General features: G+C 33.4%; 1 protein-coding gene across 1 annotated transcript; it reads right to left on the bottom strand.

The window, feature by feature from the left end:
- Positions 1 to 1296: 1296 nt before the first annotated feature.
- On the bottom strand, positions 1297 to 10064 carry LOC123226183 (protein argonaute 4-like). Its single transcript, XM_044650698.1, has 24 exons — positions 9956 to 10064; positions 9413 to 9456; positions 7719 to 7994; positions 7405 to 7610; positions 7092 to 7316; positions 6869 to 7005; positions 6696 to 6793; positions 6510 to 6607; positions 6198 to 6369; positions 5963 to 6079; positions 5768 to 5875; positions 5576 to 5638; positions 5387 to 5500; positions 5138 to 5303; positions 4940 to 5052; positions 4652 to 4789; positions 4413 to 4543; positions 4164 to 4229; positions 3205 to 3268; positions 3005 to 3116; positions 2858 to 2931; positions 2069 to 2163; positions 1949 to 1980; positions 1297 to 1731 (listed from the first exon to the last, which is right to left on the bottom strand). Exons 3-24 carry the CDS (start codon positions 7989 to 7991, stop codon positions 1556 to 1558), a joined length of 2778 nt encoding a protein of 925 aa, XP_044506633.1. The 5' UTR covers positions 7992 to 7994; positions 9413 to 9456; positions 9956 to 10064; the 3' UTR covers positions 1297 to 1555.
- Between the last annotated feature and the right edge of the window lie 430 nt (positions 10065 to 10494).

Raw genomic sequence — 10494 nt, 5'->3', positions numbered from 1 at the left:
ACTCATTAAATGAAAGTCTACATACATAGTTGTTTGTAACTCTAAGAGGGAACTCGAGCACAGTGTAACTAAAAATTACAAAAATGGTATAATGAGAAGAACTTAATTTTGAATAATAATCTTAAGGATAGTAGTTAGATTTCTCTAAGTCTCCTCGTAGTTGACGTATATCTAATCATAGGTGTCATATTAGATCAATGAAGTTGAATATCCAATCTACTATACAAAAAAAAGTTACAATCCTAGTTAATAAATACGCTTATTATTCACATTTTCATATTATTCACATATTAAACACGTTCAAAAAAAGTTTTTAACCCAAAACATATTAAACACGTATTTTACTCCTTTTCGTATTAAATGTGAATTATATGTTTTATTTTATGTTTGCCATCTTTTTGAATTTTTCGCTTCTTAAAATACAAAATTTTATATTATATCTTCAATTATTTACAAAAATACCACTATCATTTTAAAAAACTCAACAATATGTCTTCCTTAATTCCTAGTCCTAATTTTACATTTTCCTCCCTTGTAGCGTATATAAAGATTCACTCTGATCTAAAGTTTGAAATCCAAATTGATTAATTTGTTTACTTTTCCCAATTAACTAGTATGTTACTTATTCATTGTATAAAGAATTTTAATCATGTATTATGTTTTATCAGATTTAATAGTTAATTAAATATTTTACATTTGAATTGTTATACTGATTTTCAATAAGAAATTCATGAAAAATACTAAAATCATTATGATATTGGCGTATTTTTAAAAATATATTATTGATGTTATGTCATATTAAACCCTTATAATAACGTTTCATGCTTTTCTTGTATACAAATTTTAATGATATTTTTATACAAATTTATTTTTCATTATCTATAGTATTATAACCGTATAATTCACTTACCCTTTATTTTTCCCATTCCTATATTTCCTAACTAAGATTACAATATCATTGGTTATATTTCAAATTCAAATTGATAAATTCGAAATTTATTGCTTTCGTTTGTGCACCATAACACAAAAAGTAGTACGCCTAATCACAATTCGTGTCTTCGAAAATTACTCCACAAAGTTTTCAGACTTGCATATAACCACCTATTTGTATAGCTTATTCATTTTTTTTTATATTTCTTAAACGAAATTAATGGTGACTGCAGTTGTAAGTTTCTGCAGCAACGTTGAGAGAAATCGGTTATCATACACCAATAATGTTCCCGTGAAGGAATATTGATTGGCATATATCAATAATGTTTGCGTTACCTTCAAAAATGTAATAATTTAATTTGGTGCTCCGTCAAAACAGCTAAATTATGCTAATTCATTGAATCCAACGTTAAACATGCGCCGTTTCACAGGGCCAACGAAAGCCATCAGATGCTTAAATTAGCATAATTACAAAAGGTGTCAAGCAGCAACATAACCGGCTTGTACCCCAAATCAGTCAGGAAACAATGCTACCACTAGGCATCACCACAGTAAAACCGAAAACCCTAAAAGAAACTGATATTTCTTTTATTATTTGTGCAGATGAAAAAGGCTTTGCCATGCCTCAGCAAAAGAACATTGAGTTGCATACTTTCTCCTGCAATCTAGGCAGTTGAGGAACCGCAGCAGCCCCTGCAGATGTCACACCACCATGACTTGAAGACGTTTCAGATTTGTCTTCAAATTTCACGAATGATCCAACCTGGGCAGCTGCCAAGTGAGCATAGCATATTGGAGCAACTACATACAAGGGGAACAAAATTATTACGAGCAGATCTTCAAACGATCAAAACACTGGTTGACATCATGTTACTGATTAACTTTAATATTTAGCAATCAAGATCTGGATCACCAAAACTCATAGGTAATTAAAGCACAAAAACAAAGTCCCGGATACCAAGTTGAATTTGGCATCTGATATAAAGACAATAAACAATTTTAAGTTATCTGAACTTACCCACGGAAATAGCTGTTGTGCTTTTCTGGTACCTGCAATATTTAAGGATATTATTTAGATGAATCATAGCAGTTACCACATATAGAGACACATCTACTGCAAATGTTCCATTCTACTTACACATAAGAAAGAGAATGCACAAGATCCTGCAAATCATCAGCAGAAAAGCCAACCTCATCCAACAGAACATGATAGTGTGTTGGCCTTGTAGTTCCCTGAATATCAAATATAACAAAATAGCAAAAGTCAATAAGAATCCATCCAATGTCTGAAGAAAAATAAAGATACAACACTGATCATTAACAAGTTACCCAACAAAAGCTTGAATGGTTAACAAAAACCTTTGAGAAATACTGACTGATACTTTGACTTTATATTCTAAACATAGGACTAAACTAAATATAGCAACAAAGATACTAATGCAAGAGAATCTAAATCAGGCATGCATAATAAATGCATCTTGACAGTTCCAATATATCTAGCATGCGTTATGCTTGAATTTTGATGATTTAGAGCATTGTAGGTTATTAATCTTATATATTTCTATGAGTTAATTCAAGTCAAAATTTTAACTTCAAAGATCCAATCCGATCAGTGTGTTTGTGATATATAAACACAAAGTTTATAGATAAAAATGAATTGGTTACAAACATCTGCCTCTACAAATGGGTATTTTCAATGTAATAAAACAAAATTATTCAAGATCTTTACACATCATCATTTACTAAAAAAAACCCTTAAAACCAGTATGTAATTAAAAATTAAAACTCCATATACACAATTTTATAAGAGCAATGGTCCTATTCAGAAGACTACAAGGCACAGACTTGCCAAAGAGCAGCAGAGGTTAGTTAAATCATTTGCACTATGTCAAACTAATTAACATTTAAAATGGTAAAAATTACTCACAATCATTCCAGCATGTGCACAGAGATAGAAATCATAATTCTTTGGATGACAGACTCTGTTGTCTATGATAGTCCCTGAAAAGGCAGCAACAATTGTTACACCAAATGGTGTAAAACAATTAAGTGTGAAGAGTTTATAAAGGCATACCAGGTGGAACATTATCAGGAGATCCAGATTGAAAGAACTTAGTATGGTGATTTTTCTGTGCAACTATCACCACAAACTTTGGGCTCCATTTTTCATCCAGGAATTTACATGCCTGGAATTATTTGTCTTTTTAGTTCCAAAGAAATTAATTATAAATTTTAAAAATGTAAAATATATATTTAAAGGCACTGGATTTAAACCTCTATGATCTGATCAAGTTCAATGTTCAAGACTTGATTGAACTGCGACTCACTGACACCGTCCCTGAATTCAACTTAATATTAGACAAAAACAAAAGCACAATAAACATCTGAGATTTGTAAAGCTGATTTTGTTGCAGAGTTTATATGCAGTAGCACAAAGCAGAAAAACATTAGTGGTTGCATCATAATTCAGAATCAAACCGGAACAAATGCTTGTCACATTGCCAAGATAGATGCATACAAGTTCTGACAATTATATGAAAATTGGACAAAAAGAATCAGGTTACTAGACAGATACTCTAGTGCTGAAGGGAACACCAATCAAGACAACCAACATCCATCGAAGATCAGAAAAGACAGCCTCAAGACGATATAACAGTTCAGAAGGGTGATGCAGATTCAAACCTGACCAAATGTCTGTACCATAACTAATTTAGAACATCAAGAAGTCATTGAACCAAAAATTTAAAACTGAGGGAGCAGATGGATATCTGAGCATGTTGAGTGCAAGTTGGAAGAAGGAAAACACAGGCATTATTAGTCAATTAATCAGGCGTCAAAGTGAAAAAACAAAAGAAAAAAAAAAAAGAAAGACATTGGACACTGTTTTCCATGAGCCCAGAGAGTCTTACCAAGGTTGCAATCATGTCCAACCTCAATTCTCATGTTTATCACCATAGGGAATAAAAAAGCACCCCCATAATTTCAGGTATGACCCAAACAAATCAAAATTTTGCAAAACAAAAAAAGATATACTCACTCATGCTAAGTTACTATCAGTTCCAGCATTAAACACATAACACATGGTGTCTCAGAGGCTTGCATTTTAACTGGCCTCATATTATTGAGGACTAACAAATTCACTACATTTTACATAGAATTGAGAGGAGATGTTGCCATGACAAAAAATGCATTGAACATTCTTCCTTAAAGCTAATTGTAAAAATTAACATTACCTGAATATGATGATTTGATCAGGTTTCCTTTTCCCTGAACTTGTATAGAAGTCCAAGAGCAGTTCCCTGATAGACAAGAAAGATTATGCATATAATATCTTTTAAATACATTTATATTAAAAGAGTTGAAACTATAAAAAAAACAAATGATTCTCAGCACTCTTAATTTCAAGAATCAATATAGGATCTCCCAAAAAAAAATCTATTGCCACATACCAAGACAGAAAAAAGGAACAAAAGAAACCACACCTCATAATGCCTTCATCTTCAGTGTCAGAAACTTTTTTGAACAAGGAATCAATCATTTCAACCTTGGGAGACTGTGTACGTACAGCTGCTCTGTAACGAGAAATCAGAGGCCAATTCCTGGAGCTGACAACCTATAAACTCAAACAGCACAAAAGCAAAAACATAAATCCCAGAATATGGAAAAAAACTGGCATCAATAAAGATTTCACATGAACCACAAAATAATAAAAACATAGTACCGCAGCAATAGATGGAATATCAGACTGTCCAGGTGACCCGTGTGACACATCCATCCCAAGAATGATGGTGGGAGCCTTGGAAACAACAGGGATGGAAGGAGAATGTTCAACTGCCAACAGGGAGTTCAACCCCCCAAGCTGCAAGACAATTAAAGGTAGATTAGAAGGTAGGACATCTGCAAAATAACAAAGCCATGTACTACAACAGCTAATGATTAAAATATCTGAAATAATAAAAGCAGATCTATAAAAAGTGCAAGTCTATACAAGTAGTTACATAATAATCACCTTTGCATTAATCTTGAGGAGAACATTGGTAATATATTGATCATTGACCTTCGTAGGTGCAATGCACTGAGTAACTATTCCAAATTCAGCAAGATTCTTTCGTTTCCATGGACCTTAGGGATTCAATCAAGATAACATTAGACCAACAATAAAATACTTTAAACAATTTTTCTAACAAATCCGATGATAAAAATCAACCATAAAGATCAGAGTTCTTTCGCTCAGGAAGCAAACAAAGAAGGAACTGCGGAGCCCCAGGAAGTTTAGACTGAATGTCCTCAAACATCTTCTCCACTCTGACCATAGGTGGGGCTCGTCTAAGCTGTGGATTCTCTTCAAACACATCAAATGGATCATCTATTTTCTGCAGTAAGGAAAGAAACGAACTTCAATCAATTTTTTTATAACAGGGCACTGGCACCAATTGATATAAGCTGAAAAACTTACAATGCCTTTCATATTTCCACATTTTATCAGACCTTGAACAAGGCTTCGAATATCACAACGTGCAGAAAAGTTCACAACAGCCCATCTTTCTATCTTTGTTGGCTCCACTAATTTCTAGAAAAGCATTTGATAACAAAATGACAATCACTGAGAATCAAAATCATCAAAAGACAAAGGAAACAGCAATACCTTGTTATTGAAATTCCATCGTCCATTTCGAGGAAAGAAATCCTCCCCATTTCCTACTTTTAACTGAAAGAATGAAAGATGTTACTAAAAGCAAATTCCAATTCAAAATAAAAATGACAATCAATATATATATCCACAACAAATGCAACAAAAGAATGATTTATCCACTAATCAGAAACATTTGAAATATACCCTAGGGGCTGGTAGCACACGGCCTTCCACTTGGGTAAAATTAGTACTTATCGAAATGCCACATGAACGTAACATTGGTTCAGCATCATATTTGCTATTTCGTAGAACCTGCAATCATCAAGACGTAACAAAAACACAAACATAACTAAGAATATTGCAAGTCTAAGGACAAGCTTTTTTCATGAACACACTTACATTAGATAATGTATTCATCCTTTCTGGTGGCTTCTGCCTTGATTTCTCCACAAGCGAAGCTCTTTGGAGAGTGGAAAGTGCTTTTGTGTAACGTTGTAAGGAAACTAACGAACAAAGCTGCAGCAATCACATTCAAAAATTGAAAATACTATAAGAAAGACCTGTTTGTTACGATAACAGCAACACTCTATCACTTTATATAAACCGTTAACAGAACCATAAAATATCTACTCACCTCAAGAGGAATATAGGTAGGGCGTTTAGGCTTCCCAACATTTATGCAAGGAACATCTGCTGAATATCGTAAATCCATATTGCGATGATTGACAAAATAGTCATAAACCGATATTTCATGGGACTGAAATTCACCATCCCCATCCCTCTCATTTTTCTGCTTGAGTGAAAACCTTGATCAATCGAAGAAAACAAAGACCACATGTAACACCACTTTGAATCAAGTCCTTTAAAAATACAGCTCCATGAGAATAAGAAAAATATCAACCAAGAACCATAGAAAAGAGTATAAAGTTCAACTCAGGTAGCCTACATTTGCTCTCTGCAGGGTTTCTCACTCAATCCAGTTATCTTGTACTCTTGGTTGGAGGGTATCACCTTGATCCTCAGATTCTTTAGCATTCGTTTAGCCTATTAATTAAACAAGCAAAGAATTCTAATCAATCAAGAAAATAAATAAATCGCTCAAATAGCCAAAATACAATAAAATGACAATTACCTTGGCCCAGTCTATTGAATATGGATCCCTGACATTTTGATTGGCAATTAGAAAATCCACAACAGGGCCAGGCTGTATTATCATCGTAGTTGAGACATCTGAAAAAAGGTAACTGATAAGAGATAGAACTTGACCAAAAATATAAACATAATAGAAATTGTCAATAATCTAACCAATATTCAAAGACAAGCCTCCCTGTGCGGTTCTAAAGCTGGAATGGAACCCTCTACAACCAAGAACACCCCCACCTACATCAGTAAAGTTCTTCGGATCATTATGGAAGAATGATTGCCGTACAAGGAGGCAGCCCCTGCAATGGTTCAAGCATTGTTGGAGACATAGGAAAAACTGGTGCTAAAATGACAAGATATGTGTATAACAGAGATCTTGGCTCACTGTCTAGCTGCATGCTGCCGTAGTATGATATCCAGAACCCTCAAGGCTTCTTGGGAATTCTCTGATTCTTGACCTCGTAATGCATTAGCAATAGACTGCATTGGGATTTTTGCAGCAAAACTAATCTCCACTTTATAAGTTTTGGAGTGATAAGGGCGACGTAATCTCTTTCGATCACTTGAGTTAGGACTTTCATGCCCATCAGGACTTCCATTTCCATAATTTCTAGAAACAAAAAGTTCACTGAGACTTAAATCTCATAGCCAGACAGAAAGAAAAACCCAAGCTGTCTGCCATAAATTAGCATATTTACCTGTTGGATGAAATTTCCTCCAACACAACAGTAAACTCAAGCTTGTTGCGTGGAAGGGGACCAACAGTAAATAAGCTCTTCTCCCCATCATAAGCAAAGTTCTTGCCAGCTAACTCATTATCATATGTCTCTTGCACCCTATCAATTACTCGCCGTCCAATTCCCTTACCATCAACAGGACGACCATCTTCATAAGAAAGGGAAACCTGTTTAACAATAAATAAGCCAAAGCGAAAATATTAAGCAATTAGTATTTACCAAGTAGCGAGAAAACATATTGAGAATTGTAGATAGAGAAGTAAATGTGGACATACACTATAATGAAAGAAGTGGCCGTCAACATTTGTAACATTGACTTTGAAGTGATTTGTAAGCAGAGTTATCTTTTGCCCTTTGGATCCATGGCCACGCCTGGATATTGGAACCCTCACTACCTTTTTCTTAACTTGTTCAGGTTCCACTAGCGTTGGTACAAAATCTGGTAGAATTACAGGTGGAGGAGGTGGCAAAGCACCCACTGTCCCATTTCCTTCATGGGCTTCATTCTCCTTATGAACCCCATTTCCATCATGCTCAAGTGAAGCCATAGTCTAATAACATGCACAAATTATTAAAGCAAATAAGAATCAGAAAAGGTTCACAGGAGCCATACTATTATACTTCTTGAGAAGGCACCAGGAATGGCTAAAAACCCTCAAAACATCTAACCAACACAAAAGAGCAACTCTTTTGCAAGCATCTAAATCGCTTGGCAACAAAAATTTACACTCTTCATAGAAGAAAGAGACTTTAACAAGATTTTTGTCAGTCAGAAAATGTGTACAGTTCAAACACTGAGTGATAACTTTCTAACTCAGAAAGTTAAGTTCAAAGTTCAAGGCAAGTGATAACTAAGTCATAAAACTCAATGATATTAAAATGTAATGGCACACATATTCGGTAGGATTCCAGTCACAAATAGCTAATATCTGCAGCATCTTGACATTTAGGCTGTACATTTGAACTATGAAATGTCACAAACCAGTAAATTCTACAAAATAATAATCCTACATCATCAACCAATTTGCAAAGTACAAAAAGGAGGTGCATTCTAAAAAAATTGATTACACAATAACCACAATTCAGTTACTGATATTAAAACCCAAACTCAGAAGAGCCAATTTTAATGCATTGAAACGAACTAGTGACCAATCAACAAAAATCTAAACAAAGTTAACAGAAAAATTACAATGCAACAAAGACTGAAATTTAAAGAAAGTACTAAGATATCAGAGAAGCTCAAAAAAATCTGGTTGAGAAAATAAAATAAATAGAGAGAGAGAGAGAGAGAATCAAATAGTGCTTGAACAACAAGTATACAGTTATAATCCATAAAATTTATGGTTCGGAACTTAAGCCCCAAATGAGGAAAGAAAGTAAAATGTGAAACTACTTAAAAGCATCAACTATTTTATTGACCAACGAGCAAGCACGATTGCATTCATTCAAAGAATTTCATTACTGAATGTGTTTCAAAACTCAATGCTCATTTACTCTGGCAATAAAACCAGTAAGAGAATAAAAACACACAGATCAAGATTAAAAACAAAAAATATCCCAATTTCATTAAAAGTACAACTAATTTCCATGTTTTAACACATAAGCAGTGAAACCATTTCCAAGCAGGAAATTACACAAATATATACCCATTAACCAGAATCTACAAGTCACCATAAACCTAAATAACCCTTACAAAACACAGCTTAGTATAAGTCTCAACAATTGAAAAAATGAGAACTCACTATTAGAAGATGAAAAAAAGGATTTACTTATTTTTCAGCCAAAAGATCACAATGCATGTCATGGTAAGTCCGAACTATATAACTATAAAACCTAAGCAAACCACCACAAGAGAACAAAACAATCCATACATAAGAAAAACGAGCCAGGAGAACATAGAAAAATACTACCAAAACGTTGATCCATTGAACACATGTAAACTCAAAAGTCCAACATGCAGTGAAACTACCTTATATCACACAATCTTCAGCTTTAAACTAAAGCCCCCAATTCCTGCAGCAAAACAACAGACAAACATTACATATTAACACAGATCTAGTTTTTAAAACACAAATGACAAAGCAAAAAAAAATCATAAATTAAAAAAAAAAGTATATAGTAAGTTAAAAGGCTGCTCCAAAAAGCAGAACTGAATTTCTTAAAATTACAAAAAAAAAAAAATTAATCTTTCGAAAACTTTGGCTGGATTCTGCAAGTTTTACAAAAGAAATCACAGCAAAATGATTCTTATAAAACATTTAAAAAATTAAAAAAAAATGCTAGACGACTGACATAACAGAACAAAGAAATATAAAAATTAAGAAAAATTACTTCAAGCCTAAAATCAAAAAACAGCCATTTGTAAAAACCATAGCGGCATTGCACATCATGAAAAAGAAAACAGAAATTGAAACCAGAAATTAAGAGTAAATAAAGTTAAATCCTAAATACTACAATTTGCACAAGAACACCGGAAAGTGAGCGTACATTAAGTTAAAAAAATAAACCTAACCTGACAAAAGAAACAGCTTCTTTATTCACTGTTTAAGTATCAGCGGGTGAGAAGAGAGTGAGGTAAAGTACGATAGACGAGGACTACGCAGGCCTGTCCCCCCCGTGTATAAGTACTGTGAAAATGGACCAATCTCATCTGAAGCGTACACGTGTAGGAGAGCATTTACTGCTACCCAATCCCAGATACGTTTACGTCACACCTTGGTTACCTCGCCTCATCCTTACACTTTTCATTTCTTTTTAAGTTGACGCTTTTGCCATTCCATTACCATCAAACGCTCTATACTAACTTATCCGTTAAATAATTAAAAAAATGTTATTTATTTTTTATTAATAACTAATTAATAAAAAATAATATATATGAAAAACAATTGGGATGTGCATCATCTAATTTAATATAGTTTGAGAGTTTTTTTAAACTAAATTAAAAAAAATTTTAAAAAATTTCAAATCAAACTATTTCAAATTTCAAACCAAATTAAAAAATATGGGTTTATCTGGTTTGAATATATTAAAATCATTTACTTTTAATATATA

The sequence above is a fragment of the Mangifera indica genome, chromosome 9, assembly GCF_011075055.1.
Source record: "Mangifera indica cultivar Alphonso chromosome 9, CATAS_Mindica_2.1, whole genome shotgun sequence".
In the NCBI taxonomy this organism is placed as follows: domain Eukaryota; kingdom Viridiplantae; phylum Streptophyta; class Magnoliopsida; order Sapindales; family Anacardiaceae; genus Mangifera; species Mangifera indica.
The sequence above is the reverse complement of the archived record's forward strand: the minus strand, read 5'-3'. Positions and strand labels throughout refer to the sequence as shown.

What these genes read in the sequence shown, in the direction of transcription:
- LOC123226183 (XM_044650698.1), bottom strand. Translation starts at nt 7,991, where the DNA reads ATGGCTTCACTTGAGCATGATGGAAATGGGGTTCATAAGGAGAATGAA. An exon ending in AGGCTTGTCTTTGAATATTG is followed by an intron (nt 6,794 to 6,868) that starts GTTAGATTATTG and finishes ACCTTTTTTCAG; the next exon opens with ATGTCTCAACTACGATGATA. An exon ending in AACTTGATCAGATCATAGAG is followed by an intron (nt 3,117 to 3,204) that starts GTTTAAATCCAG and finishes AAATAATTCCAG; the next exon opens with GCATGTAAATTCCTGGATGA.